Source organism: Lissotriton helveticus, chromosome 7, assembly GCF_964261635.1.
Source record: "Lissotriton helveticus chromosome 7, aLisHel1.1, whole genome shotgun sequence".
Taxonomy (NCBI): Eukaryota; Metazoa; Chordata; class Amphibia; order Caudata; family Salamandridae; genus Lissotriton; species Lissotriton helveticus.
In genome coordinates this window covers 1,866,845,484-1,866,867,800 of record NC_136068.1, presented here as the reverse complement: position 1 = coordinate 1,866,867,800, position 22,317 = coordinate 1,866,845,484, and the positions used below count along the sequence as shown (strand labels likewise).

The 22,317-nt window shown below is 41.7% G+C and overlaps 1 protein-coding gene across 1 annotated transcript in view; it reads left to right on the top strand.

Moving 5' to 3' along the window:
- Window positions 1–22,317, top strand: part of LOC144770848 (putative DBH-like monooxygenase protein 2) — a 138,202-nt gene that overhangs the window by 68,121 nt on the left and 47,764 nt on the right. Inside the window, exons 8-9 of the mRNA XM_078655628.1 lie at window positions 2,374–2,465; window positions 20,718–20,814. Coding sequence (XP_078511754.1) covers window positions 2,374–2,465; window positions 20,718–20,814 — 189 coding nt within the window. The remainder of the gene's footprint in view (window positions 1–2,373; window positions 2,466–20,717; window positions 20,815–22,317) is intronic.

Below are 22,317 nucleotides of genomic sequence, written 5' to 3'. Positions count from 1 at the left end.
CTTGAAGATAGGTCTTTTCAAGTGACTGATGGATTCTCTATCTCGAAGGCTCAGGCACTCAAGTGTGGGGTGCCTCAGGGCTCTTCCCTGAGCCCCACACTTTTTAATGTATATATGGCACCCCTCGAGGACATTGTCAAACCTTTCGGGATTAAATCAATAATGTATGCCGACGACACTCAGCTTGTCGTATCCCTCAACCAATCAGACAATGCCCTCCCCAATCTATTCAGATGTCTAGAAAAAGTTCACCAGTGGATGTGCGAGTCCCGGCTAAAGTTGAACGGGGAAAAGTCAGAAATACTTCTCCTAGGAAATCCAAAAAAAATCCCCTCACCCCTTCCCTGGCCACCATGCATGGGATCTCCACCACCCCCAAAATCTGAGGTAAAAAGCCTAGGGATATGGTTGGACCAGGATCTGAGCTTTAAAACTCAAGCGAGAAAAACTGCCGGAACGTGCTTTGGCCTTATGAAGATGGCCCGAAAGATCCTCCATCTACTTCCTCTTCAATCAAGGAAGCTTCTGATGCAGGGGCTGGTGAACTCCAGATTGGATTATGGGAACGTCCTATATCTGGGGGCCCCAGTCTCTGTAATTCACAGACTGCAATGTGCACAAAATGCGGCGGCAAGAATACTCACAGGAACCGCAGCAAGGAACTCGGCTAAGCCAGCCCTCAGAAGTCTGCATTGGTTGCCAGTTAAGGAACGAATCAACTTCAAGACCCTGTGCATCGCCCACAGAGTACTTCACAATGAAGGCCCCCTCATCCTCAGTACTTTTGTGTCTCACCAACAGTCAACTAGGCATCTCAGATCCAACTCCCTCTCCCTGGCAAAAGTCCCCAGAATTAATAAGGCTAGAACAGGTGGTCGCCTGTTTTCATACAACGCCCCTAGGCTGTGGAATGCCCTCCCACTCCCTCTGAGGCAAGAACAAAACCACCTCAGATTCAGGAAGAGATTGAAGACCCTTCTCTTCCCCTGAGCTCCCCCCCCTGACTTTCTAACCTCCAGGACCGCGATCTCCAGCGCCGGGATGCCCAAGGGTAGCTGTGCGCTCTATAAAACCCAAAATCAAATCAAATCAAATCAAATCAGCAAAAGTGCCCCTCATCTTTCTATGGCCCCACTCACATACATTTCATTTGTTTTAAAATGCTAGTAAAGGCTGGTTTTACTAATCCACTAAGCTATCCACATAAACTGTAGATCTGTTCTTTGCAGCAGGCTTATTAAGCCTCTGTGCTACTTTATGTCAAGTCAAAGCTGCCACTAGACAAAACGCTGATCTCTCTTTGTAGCAGGAACATTAATCACAAGAGTTCTCTTGATTCTTGACTTTTTTGTTGTTGCCGAAAATCTAAACTCGAAGGAACTCAGTAGCAGGTGCTTTTAAATTGAAAGTCATGGCTAAACACAGTGCACTCCCCTGAGACCAGTGCCACCCCCCCAGCCATTGCCCAGGTCGGCCGCAATGGTGGCACCAACCTAAAACCATCCCTGGGTATAGTCATCAGCAGTATGGGTTTAGAACAACTGGAATGTGCAATTTCTTGAGAGCAATGTGTTCCCCAACACACACACAATCCTGAATCACGCCCACTTAACGCAGTATGTACCCCGCTTTGGAATGCAGGTGAATATTGGGGCATGAACCATCTGCTGCTCATTTTTCATCATTTTTTAAGTTTTGTTTTATGACAATATTTCCCAACTCAGTGGAACTCATTGTATTAACCTCAAAAGAATATAATGGTTTAGACAGCTCCACAGGCATAAACAAGCAAGACTTTTAGGACACCAAAACATCTTTGCATAAAGCAAATTAATATCAGATTGTAGCTACTACATCACACTAATAGATATCTGAATTGTACTACTTTTATCGACCTTAGATTTCTGTAATGTTGAATTTCTCTGTCCGGATTCAAATTAGGCATTTTTGCTTCATACTCTCTCTGTCTCATGATAATTAGCACACCACAAACTCACAACACTGCTAATGATTTTTATATAAATATAAAACATTGTTATACCATTGTTTCAACAAAGTCAATTTTTGTTAAACCAAACAAAGTTTAAATCTCAATTGGCTAGCTTCTTACACTCTTTATCAGGTAGTACCACCTTTCTAGATGATGTAAATTCTACAGAAATTTGGCTTCTGAAAAATGTTTTTTTAAACTATTCAAACAAAAAATGGTTTGCTTTTGTAGCTCGCCATTCAGAGTTAGCCCCCCAGCCCGTTAGCTGATTAATGTATTGATGTAGTGTAATTAATGTCCTTCTGACGAGCTCTGATGGTGGCGGGCTGTTGGTTTTTCTATTTTGCAAAATTACTAAATGCGTCTTTTATATCTTCTGGTAGGTGGTCGGTGAGCCAATTCCAGACATGCAGGTGTTTGCTGTACTTCTCCATACTCACTTGACTGGAACAGCTGTACAAGTCAACCAGTACAGGTAGGTTGTTTCTAAGCAATGGTTTGATGACACTGCCAAGGAAAATTGGAGCTCAGGGTGGCCGTATGTGAAGCACCAGTAAGGCAGGTTGCATGGTGTACGAGTCTGGCTGGATCACTAAACATTGCAGTAAGTATGTTGAACCATCCTTGGACTCTGTGGGTATGCTTACGAGTTGGAAAGGCTGATTTGCCACTTAGTTAAGGTTTAGAAAACCAACGATCAAAAATAGCTCTTTTTTTCTTGAGATTTTTGGTCTTTCGTCAGACTGTCGTTTGAGTAAAAAACAGTACTTGAGATCTAGGGGTAAATTTATCATGGTGTTGCAATGCCCTTGTGCCACACAAGGGTGATGCAAAACCTAAGGTTCACCTTCCTGCACAAAAACAATCTTCCCCGAAACACAGCCACCTTTGCCTCCATTGACGCAAGACAGCACGTAGTAAAGGACAGGGATGCACAATATCATGCTCATACAGCACATTCCTGCCCTCTCACACAACACACTGTATCAAGGTGTCTTGCTGCACGATATGATGATAAATCTGTCCCCTAGAGTAGCTTGTCAGGTTCTACTATAGATGCAGCTGTTTGCTTCACTATGGGCCACCAAGGAAGTGAATGTGTGGTTAAATGCTCCCAAGATATGTCATATTGTGATTAATGATGGGCATGTATTTCTAAACACCTTTTGGTCGCTCTGGGTTTGGCAATGCAGCATCCCTCTTTATGCTCTGGCATAGATGTTACCACAATGACACAAGGGAGTCCTAGCATTCTCCTCAGAGTGGGGTTTACTGACCTGAATGTATTTTTAATTTACACAGGTCATTGGTGACACTGTGACTCCTTAGTAGGTTTCTAATCCCATTTTCATGTTTACAAGTGCATTCGGAAGATCTGTTACAATACTTGGATCTATGTGTCTCCACTTTACCTACAAAGATCACTTTGAGAATAGGATAATCTGTTCTTGTTCACCTCTTTTGCTGTTACCCACAGAAAACTGATCAATCAAAATTCTCACTTTGTATACTTGCAGTTCTTGAGTGTGTGAATACGTTCAACTTACCAGCCTGCTTGAGGGAGTGCTGTGGCCATATTATCGGGGGCATTTATTTACTATATATGAGACATGGACATTTCCAGAATTGCAGCTTTCCTTAACACTTTCGCTGCTAGGCCATTTCCCATCCCCTGTGCTAGGCCTTTTTTTGGCTATTTGGGATAGTTCACGCTTAGGCCCTTTTAACTATTTGACATCATAAGGTATTCACGGCAAATTTGCGTCCCTTTCTTCCAACATCATGGGGATTCTCAAGGTACCCAGGGTCTGTGGATTCCCCTGGAGGGGACCCAGAAATTCGCCTAATACAGCTAAATTTTTGCTTATTTGAGGAAAAATGGGAAATATTGCTGCAAATGAAAGCATCTGTTTTTCCCCTGCTAAAGGTATCAACAAAGGGTTTGTGGGCCTGATATCACCATGTTCCCAGCTTTCAGGGACTGACAGATTTTTTTCAGAAAACCAAATTTTTTTATACAGTTTTGGCATTTTACTGAGACATTGCCTATTTTTGCTATTTTTTGTGCTTTCAACCTTCTTCCAGTTAATGGTAGAAGTGGGCATGAAAGCAAAAATGGATCTTGAAAATCTATACATTTCGGAAACGTAGATAAAATGTTGAATTCAGCAAGAGGTAATTTGTGTAGATCCTTAAAGGTTTCTTTATAGAAACTAACAGTTGAATATAGGAAAAATTGAAAAACAGTTGAAAAAGACAGCAATTTGTGCCAACGTTTTTACCTGTAACTTCTTCTAATTATGACAGTTGTGTAAAAACAATATACAGTTACATGTTTTGGACCCCTCTGGTTGTGGGAATATACAGAACTTGTACATTTACCAAGAACCCGACGAACCCAGAGCCAATAACTGAGCAGCGTCTTTCAATTTCTTTTTATTATGTACCGGGTATATAGCAATATAGTTTGGGAAAATATATACAGTGAAAAATCGGGATGAAAGACACCTATGTATTTCCGAAATTGGAACAAAATATAGAGTTTAGAAACAGTAGCTATTTGCATATTTCAAAAATTGTGAGTACCCATACTAGCATGGGAATTATAGGACATTTTTCAAAGTGACTTCTTTTTTAAACATTGTCTTTAATTTGGAAGGCAGAAATGCCTCAAAAGTCAATAGGTATTAACAGCTGCTCTAGAATTCTGTGTTACCCTAATTCTCTCGATAAAAATGGTACCTCACTTCTGTGTGTAGGCCTAGTGCCCACCACAGGAATCTCTGCCGGCACCTAAGAAAACCTAGAAAAACATATACATTTTTGAAAACTAGACACCTAGGGGAATCCAGTATGGGGTGACTTGACTGGCTTTCAGCAGGTTCTGTTACCCAGAATCCCTTACAAACCTCCAACTTTGTAAAAAAAAAAACATTTTCCTCACATTTCTGTGGTGGAAAGTTCCGGAATCTGTGTGGATACACAAAATCCCACCCACCCCGCATTCTCAAAGTCTTCCAAGAAAAATGGTACCTCACTTGTGTGGGTAGGTCTTGTGCCGTGACAGGAAAAGGCCCAAAACGCAACGTGGACAAACCACATTTTCACGGTGAAGACGGACCCTTTTTTTGCAAAGTGCCTAGCTGTGGATTTTGACCCGTAGCTCTGCCGGCACCTAAGGAAACCTAGCACATCTAAACATTTTTGTAAACTAGACACCCTGGGGAGTCCAGAGAGGTATGGTTTGTGTGGGTCCCCCAATGTTTTCCTACCCAGAATTACCAGCAAACCTCAAATTTAGATGGAAAAAAAAAGTTCTGGAATCTGCATGGATCACAAATGTACTAATACCCAGCATTCTCCCAGGTCTCCAGATAAAAATGGTGCCTCACTCGCATGGTTGGGTCAAGGACTTGCCACAGGCAAGGGCCCAAAACATATTGAGGAGACATCAAAATGACCTATCACAAAGGTACCACAAAGACAACACAGAGAGAGAAAGGGTCATAGGGACATTTTGAAGACCTGCCCAGGTTCACATCCCCAAATACTATAATATGACCAACTGATAAAAACGGGGGTCTAAGACCAATAATATGGCAGGCTAACCTTAACTCCTCATAAGTAAGTGGGTGCCCAAGTCACAAAAAAGCCCAAAACACAGAACTAACGGAAGGAAGAGAACAGAAGAATGATACGTGGTAGGATCCAAGCCCGTTTGTCTGGATTGCCATCAATGTATCAATGTGATCAATCTTATCATTTGGTCATCCAACTGGCGGGATGGTGTGTCTCTTGATAATAGAGACGTACCAACAGCGTCTTATTTAAACGCGTATCCTTTGCTGTTCGTTGCCTCCCCCGAGTCTCAGGACACTCCCGAGGCAACGACGGACATGTAGGCATGTGGTGCTCTGGTAACAGGTATTTAAGGTTGACTACGAGTGAGCCTTCTGTAGCGGCTAAGCTCACTTGATTTGTGGTCGAAGTTCAGAGCTTCTGTTCATCTTGAGTATTAGGATTCAATATATTATGCTATCAACCATTTAGAATGCCTAAATAAGCTGACTCCCTTAGAAGGCTTTGGCCTGATAGGATACACCCTGATATATGTACGTTAATACAGATTACCCTTGCTTGAAATCACTAAGGTGTCTGTTTTCTGAATGTAATTACAGGCTGTAGTTCCACTTTTAAATGTAAATGGGAGTGTTGTGTTGGGGTGCAAGGAGTTCGCGAGGACGGGCCAGTTGGCTGTCTTGAATTGACACCTATCTGAACAGGACGGGCTTTCAGAAGGGGCACAGTGTATTGAGTAAGCAAAGGAACTGACTATGTGCAGTTCTCTATTTCTCTATTCTATAGTCTCCTTTTTTTCCTTTCCTTTACCGAGTGGGCCCTCTATTTCCTGGGCATGGTCCAGGTGAGGTGAGGTCCAGCCCCCGGTCAACCTGGGTGAGCACATGGAATATTTTACAATTAACATTTCATTATAGGAACTGAACAAGCAAGAGTTTATTTATGATCAATTTGCTAATTTTACTTTATTGTATTTTTTGTAGATGCCATCTGCATTCCTTGATGCGTAGGATTAGTACATAGCAGGTTGTATTCATTTCAACCTGCATTGTTTTTTCATGACTTGGTGCATGAATTTTCATTAACTTCGTTTGTTCGCACTTTATAGTTTCACTGGGCACGAGTCACACCCTGTTTATGCAGTAGCAAAGTTTGCGAGCAGAGGCCCTGAAGAAAGCCTAGGGACTAGCTGCCCGATCGGCTGAAACATGTTTGCCATTTTTCTGCAGTTATTTGTTTAAACTGCCCATTGCACTGTTCTGTTTTGAATTAGGGGATGAGTCTGCACTCTAATAAATTTTTTTTCGATTTTTGGCCTCATCATCCTATTTTAATTCACCACATACTTTTGTGTTTTGCACTGCACTTTATTTTCCTGTGATCAACTATCTAGTGGCTCATTGTTTGTCTTAAGTGACTGTGGGTGCGATCCAGCCCATTATCGCTAAATGGTAGTACGTCTCTATGATCAAGAGACACACCATCCCGCCAGTTGGATGACCAAATGATAAGATTGATCACATTGATACGTTGATGGCAATCCAGACAAACAGGCTTGGATCCTACCACTTATCACTCTTCTGTTCTCTTCCTTCCGTTAGTTCTGTGTTTTGGGCTTTTTTGTGACTTGGGCACCCACTTACTTATGAGGAGTTAAGGTTAGCTTGCCATATTATTGGCCTCTAGACCTTTTTCAGTTGATCACCTATCACAAAGGTAAACAGCATTAACAACGCATTCAAAACAAGGCATGGGGTAACAATGCAGTCATTGTTCGTTTGTATACCGTTACAACGCAAGTCTGAACAATGACTAGCATTGTAAGGGGCAGAAGTTGTTGGATTTAAAATCCAACACCTTCCCTACTGTCAGCACAGACTGGATTTGGAATAGTAAATTATACTATTCCAACATCCAGTGCTCCTCACAACGCAAGTCGTTGTTCTGACTTGTGATGTCACGGTATGCGAACTAACAACGTGGTTGTTGTAACGGCCATGTTGTAATGCCATGCGTTGTAAACGCATGCAAAATAAGGTGGCATATTCTTCACAAAACAACCTGGTTTTGCAAGGGGGTCACCTGGATTTTTTTCTCCGGGCTTGGCGGCCATCTTGGGAAACCTACCAAACCCACACCTTTCTGAAAACTAGACAGCGGAGTCCAGCAAGGTATGGCTTGTATGGATCCCCAATTTTCCTACCCAGAATCCCAGCAAGACGGCGGCTGTGCTGCAACCTTGGACACGGGCACCGTATCATAGGTGTGCCGTGGTTTGTGCCTTAAAAATTTGGGCTCTCACGGAACCGGCAACGCCCCAGCGAGCCGATCGACTCCTTCACCTTGGAGTTCCCTTTCGTAGGTTCTGTGGTCCTATGCTCTGCGGGGCAGACATTAGAATTACTGTTGCAACTGATATGAGTCTACCACTTCCATAGCTTTACCGCGGCATTGATTTTAGCGTTCAACCTTTCATCTAACATAGAACCCTGACTGGATTAATGTGTGTTTACCCACTGCCGAGCTGTCCTTCTTTGACATTGAAGGATACCTCCGTTTTTCTGATGAATTATTACCACCTCCGACTCAACTTTACATGACCCTTGCGAGCCCAACCTACACCTAACTAAGAAACCTGCCCTGATGAAGTTCCTAAAAGGCAAGAGGAACGAAACGCGTTGGCTGTGCCTATACTTCATGAATACCCTTTTTTTGAATAAAAAAGAAGACACTAAAATCACTATCTCCATTGACTTCATTTGAGTGCACCTTCCATTTTTGTCTTTTGTACGTCATTAATCTACACATCCCCTGGCGGCGGGTGTGGGAAGAGACTGCACCACCCTAATTTAAGAACCAAACGAGCCGTAGTGCTTGACCTTGTCTGCTGCCCTGGTCTTTTCTGTTCCAAACCTCAAATTTAGCTGAAAACATAATTGTTATCACAAATTTGTGTGGGAAAGTTCTGGAATTTGCGTGGATCCACAAATTTCCTACAACCCAGCGTGCTGGGCTCCCAGGTTGCTAACAACTTATGCAATCTTGGATCATCAAATTCTGTCTTTGCTGTAATAATGGCCCACACATATTTCTTGCGTACATCACTCAGTGCATCTTAGTCTGAAACTTTAATGAACAACCTCAAACTTCTGGATAGGGAGGCATATTTCAATTTAGATCAGCCCAAAGTGGACCACAAATATCCATAGGTAACTTGTACAGAATAGTAATGGGTCCCCAGTCTATGCTACTAGAAGTTTTAAAGTACCTTCACCACCCTGTTCTTTGAGGGGATCCTTCACTCCAATGGCCCATTAGCACAGGGTATTTGAGCACATCAGTGCTCCCAACAAACTAAAAGACTAGCAGATTTGCCCAAAAAAGTTACATTTGGGGTAGCTGGTCAATAATAAATAACATAATTTCTAGAATGCCTGCCAGGCTAAAGAAGGGACTTATCATTAATCCAAAATGGCCTAATGCACTATTTACAGCAGATGTGAAATTATACATAAGTCACTTATGGTCCGCCAATAAGTGGGTGATCAGTTCACTGATAGTGTTGTGGCAACAAAAGATGCCCACAAGAGTACTTGCTTACTGATTTGTGCCTGTCATTTCTTGTGGATTATGTGGATTAATACATTTTAGGATCTATCCCTGCACTAGGATTTTGCTTAAAATAATCAGCAGGTTTTGAAACAAAATTGAATTTTGCCCCTGGAAGGATCATAAATTGAAGCAATGGTGAAGAATATGTGAATTATCAGGGCCAACTTCCTTTCCTCACCCGTTTTTGAGACAGATCTATAAATGCTTAAGTAGCAGTGTGATTACAAATTAGTAGATATATAGTTAGAGGGGTCTGGTTAGCAAGCTTAAAAGAGTGTGAATGGTTGTGTGCTACTCATAATTATTACACCAAGAAAAGTCCTGATAACAAACTTTAAGGACTATCACCTAAATTTACTCCAGAGGGACCTCAGGACAGGTACACGTACTACATCCTTCCTAGATGTAAAATTCTCATACCTCCTAGAACCTAGCATCAACAATATCCATCCCCTCCTAGCCAAAAAACTGTACATGCAGTTTAGACATGGAGTACTCCCCTTACATGCTGTCACCCATAAGTGGGGGGTAGCCAGACGAAAGCTTGCCCATCTTGCATAAACTATACAGAGATTGACTTGCATGTGTTGTTTTTCTGCCCTACCTACAAGGCAATAAGGGCTCATTGGCTAAGACTGCTTTGCAGGAACCTTGGAACCTCCCACTGCCTTCAGGCCTAAAGAATTCTGAAATACGACAGTGGCATGCCAATCGTTTACTCTGTGTTCCGTTATCTTTTTTCAATATGGTGTGCTCGGCGTGCAGTTCTAAAGAAAGTACAAGCTTAAACTGCCCATTCCCCGTACTTTCCAAAGACCCCGGACACCTCATTTTGTTTACTTCCACCTCTTAATTCATTTGACTTTGTTTTTTATGATAAGATACTTATTGCCTAGCAAACTTTTTAATCTTTTTATCTTTTTTCAACTGTTTTTATGTTCATGTGTATACAAACATTTCTATATTGATCAATTGCAATCAATTTGAACATGTTTTATATGTGCTTTTATGATCTTGTGAAGTCGAAATAAAGTATCTTTTGGCTGACTGACTTGATGATTTGAAATGGGGTGGATAAGCTGCAAAGGAAAGTTATAACTACAACTTTAGAATTTCTAACGTTTGTGTTGTTTAAATTTGATATAGGAAAAAATAATTCTTAACTATAAACAAGTATTTAACCTTTAGTTTTGTCTTTAAAGTTCAAACTTTTTTTGCAATTGTTAATAAAAATGGGTTTTATCTCGTAGAGTTCAGTGTCATTGAGTGGAGTCAGTGTCATTATAAGGAGTGTTGTACCATGGAGTGGAGGAAGATGTCATACAGTGTAGTATGGTAGACTGGAGTAGAGTGAAATAGAGTACAGTGGAGTGGTGTAGTACATAGTGAAGTAAGGTGTCATAGAGTGGAGTGTTGTCTCTTAGAGCTGGTTTATGTGGAGTGCAATCGTGTGGAGAGGCATACCATACAGTAGAGTAAAGTGCAAATAATTGGAGTGGCGTGTTGTACATTACAGTGGTGGAGTGTGTCATAAAGTGTGGGAAAGTCTTGTAAGGAGGAGCCCACTCGTACAGTGGAGTGTTGCGGGATACAGTGGTGTACAAGCTTGTAAAGTAGAGTGTATGGAAATGAAGAGTGTAGTAGTTATATAGAGAAAACCTGCATAGAGTGTAGTAGTGTGTGCTATAGTGGAACTGTGTTAACAGGAGTTTCGAACAGTGGCATAGAGTGGGGTACATTACAGCAGGGTGAAGTGTAGTCGATGGGAGTTGCAATGGATAGAGTGGATTAAAGTGCCATAGAGTGTAGGGGTATGTTGTGGAGTAGAGTACAGTGGAGTGGAATAAAGTGGCCTGGTGAAGCATAGATTGTAGTAAAATGTCATAGACTGGAGTAGAGTGTTGTTTCATACAGTGGAGTGGACTGTCGTGTTGTGCAGTATTGAAAAGTGTCATACAGTGGAGAAGAGTGACGCTGAGTGTATTGGTGGGTTGCAGAGTCAAGTGGAATGGAGAAGAATAGAGTCCAGTACAGTGTGTCAGAGGGGAGTGGCACTGAATGTTGTATAGTTGATAGTGGAGTGGACTACAGTAGAACAGCATACAGTGGATTGTCTTAGACTATAGTGGTATACAGTGGAATTGTGTTTAGTCTACTGTTGTACAGTGGAGTGGTGTAGAGTGTAATAGTGTATAGTGGAGTAGTGTACAGTGGAATGTGGCATAGTGGAGTGCATAGACTGGAGCGGCATACAATGGAGTAGGGTAGAGTGGAATACCATACAGTGGAGTGGCATAGATGGAGTTGAGTATTGTGTAGAGTTGAGCTGCGTACAGTGGAGTGGCATAAAGTGGAATAGAGTAGAGTGGAGTGGTGTAGAGTGGAATAGAGTACAGTGGAGTACTGTACAGTGAAGTGGTATACAGTGGATTGGCATACAGGGAAGTGGCATAGAGTGGAGTGGGGTTTAATGGAATAGCATAGAAGGGAGTGGCGTAAAGTAGAGAGGCGTCCACTGGAGAGACAGAGAGTGGAGTGCAATACAGTTGTATAGTGTACAGTGGATTGTCATAGAGTGAAGTGGCATACAGTGGAATAGCGCCCACTGGAGTGGCAAAGAGTGCAGTTGCGAGGAGTGCAATAGCGTACAGTGGAGTAGTATATAGTGGAGTGCCATAGATTGGAGCGGCATACAGGTGAGTGGGGCACAGTGAAATACCATACAATAGAGTGGCCTAGAACAGAGTTGCGTGCAGTGTAATAGTGCAGAGTTGAGTGGTGTACAGTGGAAAGTGGTATACAGGAGAGTGCGTACAGTGTAATAGGATATAGTAGAGTAAAGAGGAGTGGTGTAGAGTAGAATAGCTTAGAGTGGAGCACCATAAAGTGGGGTGGCATATAGTGGAATGGCATACAGTGGAGAGGTTGACAGTGGAGTGGGGTAGAGTGGAATAGCATATAGTGGAGTGGCATAGAGTCAAGTGGTGTCCATTGGAATAGGGCAGAATGGAGTCGCGTAAAGTGGAGTGGCACGCACTGAAGTGGCATAGAGTGGAGTGGCATACAGCGGAGTGGCTTACAGTGAAATATTTTAAAGTGGAGTGTTGTAGAGGGGAGTGGCATGCAGTGGAAGAGCGCAATGTGGAGTGGCATACAGTGGAGTGGCATATAGTTGAGTGGCATAGACTTGAGTGACATACAGCAGAGTGTGGTAGGCTGAACTACCAGACAGTGTAGCGGCATAAAGTGGAGTTCCGTATAGTGTAGTAACATAGCGTACAGTGAACGGGCGTACAGTGGAATTTTGTAGAGTGGAGTATAGTGAAGTGGGGTTGAGTCGAATTGTGTAGAGTTGAGTAGTATACAGTGGTGACAAATACAGTGGAATAGCTTAAAGTGGTTTGGTGCACAGTGGAGTGGCATACTGTGGAAGAGCATAGAGTGGAGTGGCTTGGAGTGCAGTACTGCACAGTAGAATAGAGCATAGAGTGGAGTACAGTGGAGTGTTGTAGAATGTAATAGCGTACAGTGGAGTAGCATACAGTGAAGTGGCATGGACTGGAGTGGTGTTCAATGGAGTGGGGTAGAGTGAACGCCTTAAAGTGAAGTGGCATAGTGGTAAGTGGCATCCAATAGAATAGCATAGAATGGGGTAGTATATCTCCCTTACGGGTTAACAATTCTTTTTTTCTTAGATTAGAAGGTATTATTAGCAGCTTTGTATGGGGATATAAAAAAGCCCGACGCGCCGTATCATCACTTAAACTCCCCTTTAGTCAAGGGGGACTGGCGCTCCCGGACTTCAAATTCTATTACTGGTCAGCGTTTCTGATTCGGCTACGTAGCTTGACAGTCATTGATAAATGTTTGTATTTTCATAGGTTTCTACTAGGACCGGATGCTAATATGTTTCTTTATAGGCTGAATGACCCTAATTACTTCAAAAGGGTTAAATTCAAGACTATACGTGATACCGTGAGTATTTGGCGATCTATTATGGCTAAATGCAATACTTCTTTTTTACATTGTAAAACACCTCTATGGGGCAATCCGGGTTTCCCTTTAATTTTTCATGATTCAACCTGGCGATTATTGTCCGATTCTGGTATTAGATTTTTGGGAGATTTATATGACCATCAGGGTTTTATGGCATTTGATAAAATGAAACACTGTTATAATTTATCCGAACTGGCAAGGTTTAAATGCTATCAGATTACAGACTTTTTTGTGAAGAAACTAGAACTCACTACGGTATTAGATTCCGAGTTATGGGATTGTATTTACAGAGATGTAGACAAATCCATGATTAGCTTAGGATACAAGCTTCTTTCTGACCTCAGGATTAGTGATGTCCTAAATTTAACAGAGAAATGGAATAGAAAACTGGCTTTGACTGTACCAACTGATCTAATTACTACATCTCTTAAAAGCCTAAATTTATCTGTTCAATCTTCTAGTTTAAAACTGCAAATGTTTAAAACTGTTTGTCAATTATACCATACTCCTGAGAGGATCCTTAAATGGGCAACGAATAATAATTATTCTGATCGCACGAAATGCCCTAAATGTGACCTGATTGGCGCGGATATTACCCACATGTTTTTTTCTTGCCCACGTCTTAGTGAATATTGGGAAGGAATAATTAAGGTGATTGCTGATAGACTTGAACAATCCATTTCATTTTCATATATTGATGTGTTGGTGGGTTTTAATGCGGGTAACAGTGCGTTCAGAGATCTGTTGAATATTCTAATTACATGTGCAAGATTAATTATTGCTAGAGCCTGGATTCAAAAAAAACCACCAATAGCTTTGGAATGGTGGAGCCTAGTTAAGGAAACATATAATATGGAGACTGCTATTGCGGATTCAAGGGGTCTACAGGCCAAACGAAAAATTGATAGAATTTGGGGCTCATTTATGTCTTAATAATTTTCTCCTTCAAATTTATGTTTGTATGACCTTTTTATTTGCTATGGCCTAGGTTATGTTTTATAATTGCTTACTGTAGCTATTGAGAGTTGCTTTATACTTTTTGTAAATCGAAATTTTTTTTGGTCGATTTGTTTTATGTGCCCATTTGATGCAAATTAAAAATTAAAAAAAAAAAAAAAAAAAAAAAGAATGGGGTAGTATAGACTGGAGTTGAATTCCGGGGAGTGGGTGGAGGGAATACATAAGGTGAAGTAGCATAGTGAGAAGTGGCATCCAATGGAATATCATAAAATGAATTAGCATACAGTGGAATGGCATACAGTGAGGTGTCATAGATTGGAGTGACATTCAGTGGAATAGCATTGAGTGTAGTGGCTTACAGTGCAGTGGTGTAGAGTGGAGTAGCAAATATTGAAGTATCTTGGAGTGGAGTGGCATATAGTACAGTGGCATAGACTAGAGTGGCATACAGAGGAGTGGGCTAGAGTGGATTAGCATACAGTGTAGTGCCGTAAAGTTGAGTGGCGTCCAATGGAATAATGTACAATTGAGTGGCAGCAAGTGGAGTGGCTTACACTGGAGTGGGTTAGAGGGAAGCAGTGTACAGTGGAGTGGCATGCAGTGGAACAGAATACAATGTAGTGGCATACAGTGGCAAGATTACTGCTAAGTGAATATGCATACTGATACTGATGGTGCTACAGATTTATATACCTCCATGTACTACTCAGACTTTTGCAATGGCTAATTTAGCAGTGAACTTACTGCCCAGACAGTTGAACCTCCAGCTAAGCATCCATCCTCCAGCCATCAGCATCAAGACAAGTCAAGCTGTGAACAGTGAGTGAATCTTCCCCCGAGAAACCAGAGATGCCAGCTGAGGTTTCCAGGTAGCGCCCACATACTCCCACTGTAATTCGTGGGCTGCGTGTTACGGTGCTGCATAGTATCGGTTGGCTCACTAGATGTGGCTTAGTGCTGCCTCCTCAGCCCCTCCATTGCTACACTTCCTCCACCCTTAGCGTCCCTTGATCTGGGTGCAGAGCCTCAAGGGTGGTTGTGGGCATAGGGAGCCTTGTGGCCGGAAGTTAAGGCTAGGTGAAGTGAGGCTGAGGAGGTGTGGAGTGGCAGCTGGGTTGGACTGTGCAGAAGACTTGCCGATTCAATGACTCAATGAATCTGGGAGCAGAGAGTAGGAAGATACAGTCTAGTACAAGAGTAGTTCCACTGTAGGTGATCGGCCTCAGAACAGTTGGGTGCCCACAGACATTTTGAGGGAAGCAGGCAACTGTAGGGATTGGTGAGGCTTTTGTCCTTGGTCTTTGTGGACCCTCCACTTCCTCTGGGTCACTCACATCAATGTGCCTCTCTCTCTAGGCACTCTAGTGCAACAGGCCAAGCTAGCCTATGCTGGTTAGTGTGAAGCCACCACGGTCGGTAGTGGGAGTACCTGCCGGGCAGTGAAGTGGGGAAGAGGAGGGGCAGGGTGGTGGGTAGTAAACTATGGATTACAGAGGTTTACAGGTAAGTAAACATATAAATAAATAAAATGAATTTCGTTGCATGCACTGCATCCCCAAATGTGATGGAGTGCGCGCAACGCATTACATCTGTCAACAAATATGATGAATTTAATAGATGACTATGAACATAATCAAGCATCAGCACACTCTAGCATCAAAATAGCAAGCTGTTTGAAGCATTTGGAACAAGGATCTCAGAGCAATTTGCCTGCCTATGAAAGCCTTATCCTTCAAAATCATTGGAGATCTCACCTAATTGTTCAAAACTCTTCACACCCATATATAATAGCGAAGTCCCACCTGACATACTTAATCGGGGAATGATCTTCTGTATATTTGCTGAAATTGATTCCCTTTCAAACATTAAATCAAGTAACATTGAGTGTGTCACCTTTTTAGAGGAGACAAGTTACAGTAGAAATCTGTACCTAAGGAAAACGAAATGAGGATGTCGCTACCCTCATTATAGCTTTCTTTCCGGACCATGAAGTGATAGTAATTGGAGAAATAAATCAGATATTGACCCCTCAAGCATTACTATCATCAGTCCTCCATGAATTAAAGCATTACAATCACCAGTGCTCCATGAATTAAATACATTGTACTACATTCCACCTATGCCCTTTGCCCCAAATAAGTAAAGTATGAGTAGTTAGCACTTCTGGTCACTATTTTTTAATCAGGTCTTGATAAATCTAAATGGCAGTTTTAAACTGGACATTCCTGCAATGGCCACTCATGTAAAAACACATTTTGCCACAATACTGGACAACACTTTGGTCACTCCATGTCTCTTAGTGGCAATTGATTCATTTCGAATTGTATTCAGCAAGAAAAGTGATAATTTATATCAAGTGCTGAAAATGAAGTGGAAGCCAAAGCATAATGACTCTTATAAAACAATCTTTTCAGAGATTGCTATTACCAGCCAGTATAAAATAAAATGGATTATCCATTCTGAACTCAAATATAAACAATGTAGGCAGGTAGATGGCATAACCTGACCGCCAGCTCTCCGAGCAACATGCGAAAGACAAGAACAGCCCCGGATGGTGTTTCTTTTTGAATTCTTTTGTCAATTATCATCATAGTGTGTGCCTACAAATAGGCTCAACACACTAATGGTAAGAAGGAATAAACTGAGAAGGATACACTCACCACCTGGTATTCACCTCAGCGAAGAGATCTTATGAAATCTATACACAAATTAAAAAAGTACTCACACTATGCTGAATCAAATCATGCAATAAGAATTACCATTCAACAGCTAAGTAAATTCTATTAAAGATAAATGTCGGAATGCCAGAACTGAATTTTAAGCCAAGAGATGGTTTGACATAAATTATTAGACTCACATCAAAGACAGCTCAGCATTTCGGAGCCTGACACCCATCCTTATTACATCCAAGTGGTCATTCAATTCAATTGGCGAATGAACCTGGGAGGCTTATTTGACAAACCTCTATTAGATCCAAACTTCAACAACTAATGGTAGTTGCTTTTCTTCCACCATCATTTCAAACATAGATGTCAGATTGTCTGACAACTCACGGTCACGATCCACATTGTTACACACTCAATATGTTGTATTCCGAATCTCCAGTGATAAAATGATAACAGTAATAATGGGCCAAAAGGGAGTTCCTATGACTTTTTCTAAGCTAGTTAGCTCACTCTGCTCTTAACTCTATACTCAGGCATATGATCTAATACCATCATCCCAGGCAACTGGCGTTGCTCATTTCTTCAACCCATTACCAAGAAGCGACTGAAAAATGAACCGCAAAATTATAGAACTATTGCCCTATTAAATGCTGAGTCTAAAGCCTTTTGCCAGATTACTAGTAAAAGAACTAGAAGTGTGAGCATTGAATTAGAAATTCTAGAGCGGGTTTAGGAAAGGCGGCACAACTCTTTTAAATCAGCCTACTCACAAACCGAGCCTTAAAACAAAACTTGCCTCTTTATGTCTGCTTCCTGGACTACAGCATACCTTTTGATAAAGTGAATCGTGGCATATTATGAGAAAAATTGCAAGGATGGGGAATCTCTGACTAGCTTCTCAAGGCAATATCACTGACTTGAAGCAAAGATGCATATTGGCTCCTGCTCTTTTTAATCTTTACACAGGTAACCTATTACCATCTCTTGCAGTCTTGAGAACTCTACCACCAAGATTGTAGCCAGTATGTGACCTCACTACAGTACGCCGATGATACCCCTATTCCTTGATCAAATTCAAATTGGCCTTTAAAGGGGCTCGTCTGATCTAAAGACTTCCAACAACCAGACTATATTAAAACTAAATGTGGTTAAAACAAAAATTATGAAATTTAGCTCTGGCAAAGTCAGATACTCATGGAGTATCAACAATCAAACCAACAACAGACATATGGGTTACTTAGGGGTTTGGGTAGATGAAAAAGTAAAACTAAACAATCAACACAAAGCTCTGGTTGCCCATTTTTCTTTCCTACACAATTGTGGTGCATTGCTATAGAACCAATAATACCAAAAGGCTCATATGTTTGGATACATTCAAAGCTAAAGGGGTTACAGCACACTCAAATGGGTCTCCAATGTTGGCACCACAACTTCATAAGAGCCTAGAGAGTCTCTGTTCAGGAGCACTTATAGTCCTATTCAAGCTGACAAAAGCAATACCTTTTAGTCAATTGAGGCTAGAGTTTGGCAAACTGAATATAATCTCATTAGCTCATTTCAGCTTTGTGAACTATTGTCACAGGATAAGAAGCATGCACGAAGATACCCTACAAATTTGGAAAAAATTAGCAACCGTTCATAAAATCCATCAAACAAACATGTTGTGCCACCTCGAGAAGATCCTGAAGAATATTTAATTACAGGACCTGTGGGAGTCCAGACCATAATATACCATCTTTAAAACAACGGCCAAAGCAGTTGCTAAGAGTGTCTACATCAGTACCAACCCATAGGGCTTCCCTATGCTAGCAAGAGAACAGCTATTATTGACATCTTTCACATTGTCAATTCAACAACTGCACCATCAGTTTGAAACATTCTTTACATCTCGGTTCACCATATGTAAATATCTAGTGTTATCATTTAAATCCGTCCAACCCTGCACATTTAAAAAAGCCTGCCCATGCTGTAGGCAGTTTGGCAGTGGTTCAGAATCATTATTGCACATAATTTGACTCTGTCCCCTTCTCTTAAACCTCAGAAGGACATTTGTGCATTCCAATTTCATTCCCCTGGGAAATAGATCCACCAAATTAGCACTAGATGAATGTCTGCATGGACCTCATATACAGATTTTGACTAGATTTCTGAAGTGCCTGGACCTTGCAATAATTCAACTGGGACAAACAACATCTATCACCACAGCCCGACATGCATTAAGTCCAACCATGCACCAACAAAGAATTTCATCTTATAGGACTCATTGAACTTTTTTTAAATGAAATAGCTATGTGCTAGCTGCCCAGGGCATAGCTTCAAACCCGGATCAAATCAACTTCAAGCACCCAGAAGTTTGAGTTCTATCACAGTAAGGATTGGCTCCAATCATGTGGGGGCACTCTTTGTTGATGTCTATCCAGAAAGACTATCGACTTATGACACTGTGTAATCTGACTTAGAATTATATGAAATATTTTTACTGGGGGAAGAATATTTGTTAGATTATCTCTGATATTCATATTGTAATGTAACCTATCAATAATTGAAGCTGAATTGATTGTTTTATATGACATGTTTTAATGTTTTTATGGATTTTGAATCCCTTAATAAACTTATTGCAAACAGTGGAGTGGAATAAAGAAAATTGGAGTAGCGTACAGTGGACTGTCTTATAGTAGAGTGGAGTAGACTAGAGGTGTGTACAGTGGAGTGAGGTAGAGTGGAGTTGCGTACCCTGAGCCCATAACTAGGGCAAAACTGGTCCTGGGCTGCTTGTGTTCCGGTTCAGGGAGGACCTGGCCTTGAACTTCGGGGTTCCCATGAGTATCAAGGTCAATACTGATTTGTAGATGGTTGGGTTCAAATTGCTTCCCATCACATTTTGTGCGTTTCATGTATCACCACCAGTGGCATGGGTACGTGAGTAGTGCGTTCCGTATTCACTGATTCACTAGAGACAATCTGTCCCGAGCTGATGAGCCCACAACTAGGATGCAACAAGTCCTGGGTTGCTTGGTTTCCAGAACAGGGAGAACATGGCTTCACAGTTGGGCCTGGACTGTTCCTATGAGAAGTAGGGTCAAGATTGATTCATATATGGCTGAATCCAAACTGAGGTGGCATGATAAGTAATAGAATGATGGGTTAGAGTGCTACCTCAAGCTATTGCCTCTGTTTAGACTTATTTCAAATAGCCTCCCATCACCTTTTATGTGTTTCCTGTACCATACTAAGTTGCATGAGTATGGCTAGAGGTAGCCATTTTGCTATTTTCTCCAATACATATCCGAAAAAATGATAAGATGAAGGATTAGTTCCCTTCAATTTAAAAACTGAATAGGAATTTTGGAAGTAACTTTGAATTACAAGAGGGTGCAAATTCATCTATAGTGTCAATCAATAATGTCACATAAACAGAAACAGCATAATGAACCAGATGATGTCCAGTGTCCCATTAGTAATTCATCATCTAAGAAATTGATTTGAGACCAGACTGGATAGTCCTTTTGGAGTAAGAAATCGTGCTGTGTTGGTCTCTCAGATAACTTGTCCAAATATTCTGTTTTTTTTAGTAAGACTATTTGGGTTGTAGGGTCCTATAGTTTTGGAACATGCTGAATGAATCTGAGGCAAAAGGGTACATCGAGTGTTTGCACCTGATAGAAGAGGTATATCAATTCTAGACTTTTCAATGCTAAATGTTGTCCCTCTGACTTACAAAAATGTATTTCTTGCTTGAGGAAGCCTGACGACTGTTTTTAGCTTTGACTGTCTTGAACTTATGTTTTGTTTTGGCTGAAGAGAGTTTTAGCTATCATTCTTTCTGGATGAAGATAGGATTAAAACATTCAGTCTTGTCACTCAAAGATTTTTATTAAGTGAGAACGATCTTAACAGCCTTTCTTTTGTCCAAGGGATGGAAAACAGATCGGATTTCTTGGCCGTGACATGGCCTATGATTTCAGCCTGCAGGAGACAAGATACCTGCCAAATATCACAACCATCAAAATAGTAAGGACACCTAAAATATATGGACATTCATCTACAATGAATGACTGTTGATATATAGAGTGCTACTATATCTGAGACAAGCTCCGTTGAAGAATTTGTTGATACTTCTATTTCGGTTCACTATGTACCATACATCTTTTCCATGTTTTATTCCAGAATTTTGAATTATTATTACATAGGACGAATTGTGCAATATCATTTCAATATAAAAAAAAACACTTCTCTCTGTGGCTATGGTATTTTATGAAGAATGAGTCTACTAACACCTTTTTTAAGTTAATTATTTTCAATGCTCAATAGAATAAGGTATGTTTGTGTATTTATAGACTAGTTTATATGCTAATTTTCTATCTTATGACGCACCCTTATTTTCTGAACTGATTAACGTTGAACAAATAAGCACCAATAATAACCCCCAAGAGTGACCTCTAGCCAAAGTGAACCATCCTACAAGTTATTATAAATAGTAGGTTCTAGTAGGGGTCAATTTATTATAATGTATGTATAATCTATATTATCTTCACATGATGAAACATTGATGGACAATGTCCAATAGGCTAGACCTGAATTATTTTCAAACAATTTCACTGCAGAAAAACATATTACGCATATTGTTATTTTAGTAATATGATCAATAGGGTAATAATAAATATCAAAAACCCTGGGAGCTTCATTGCAGAGCACAATATTTGTAAGTTTACATTATTGCTGCAGATACCATGTGGATGATGGTCACAAGTGCTATTTCGTAGCCTAGATTCCTGGACTATCTGCATAAATGATCCCTATCCCGTGATAGTTAACCGAGTGACCATTATATCAGTAGTGCCGCTCGTGGTGGTACTGTGGATTGGAGCTTCTGGGGCAGGACTGCGAGGACCAGCAGCCTTTGCCGCCTGATGCTGTGTGCCTCTTCCTGCACTCCCACGCCGGACTTCAAAGCAGCGGATCGCTGCCCCCGCTCCGCGGGAGCCGCTCGTGGTGGTACTGTGGATTGGAGCTTCTGGGGCAGTATTTCTTTCCTGGCGGGACTGCGAGGACCAGCAGCCTTGCCACCTGACGCTGTGTGCCTCTTCCTGCCCTCCCACGCCGGACTTCCAAATAGCGGCTCGCGGCCCCCGCTCCGCGGGAGCCGCTCGTGGTGGTACTGTGGATTGGAGCTTCTGGGGCAGTGTTTCTTAACTGGCGGGACTGCGAGGACCAGCAGCCTTTGCCACCTGATGCTGTGTGCATCTTCCTGCCCTCCCACGCCGGACTTTAAAACAGCGGCTCGCGGCCCCCGCTCCGCAGGAGGTGCTCGTGGTGGTACTGTGGATTGGAGCTTCTGGGGCAGTGTTTCTTACCTGGCGGGACTGCGAGGACCAGCAGCCTTTGCTGCCTGATGCTGTGTGCCTCTTCCCGCCCTCCCACGCCTGACTTCAAAACAGCGGCTCGCGTCTCCCGCTCCGCGGGTGCCTCTCGTGGTGGTACTGTAGATTGGAGCTTCTGGGGCAGTGTTTCTTA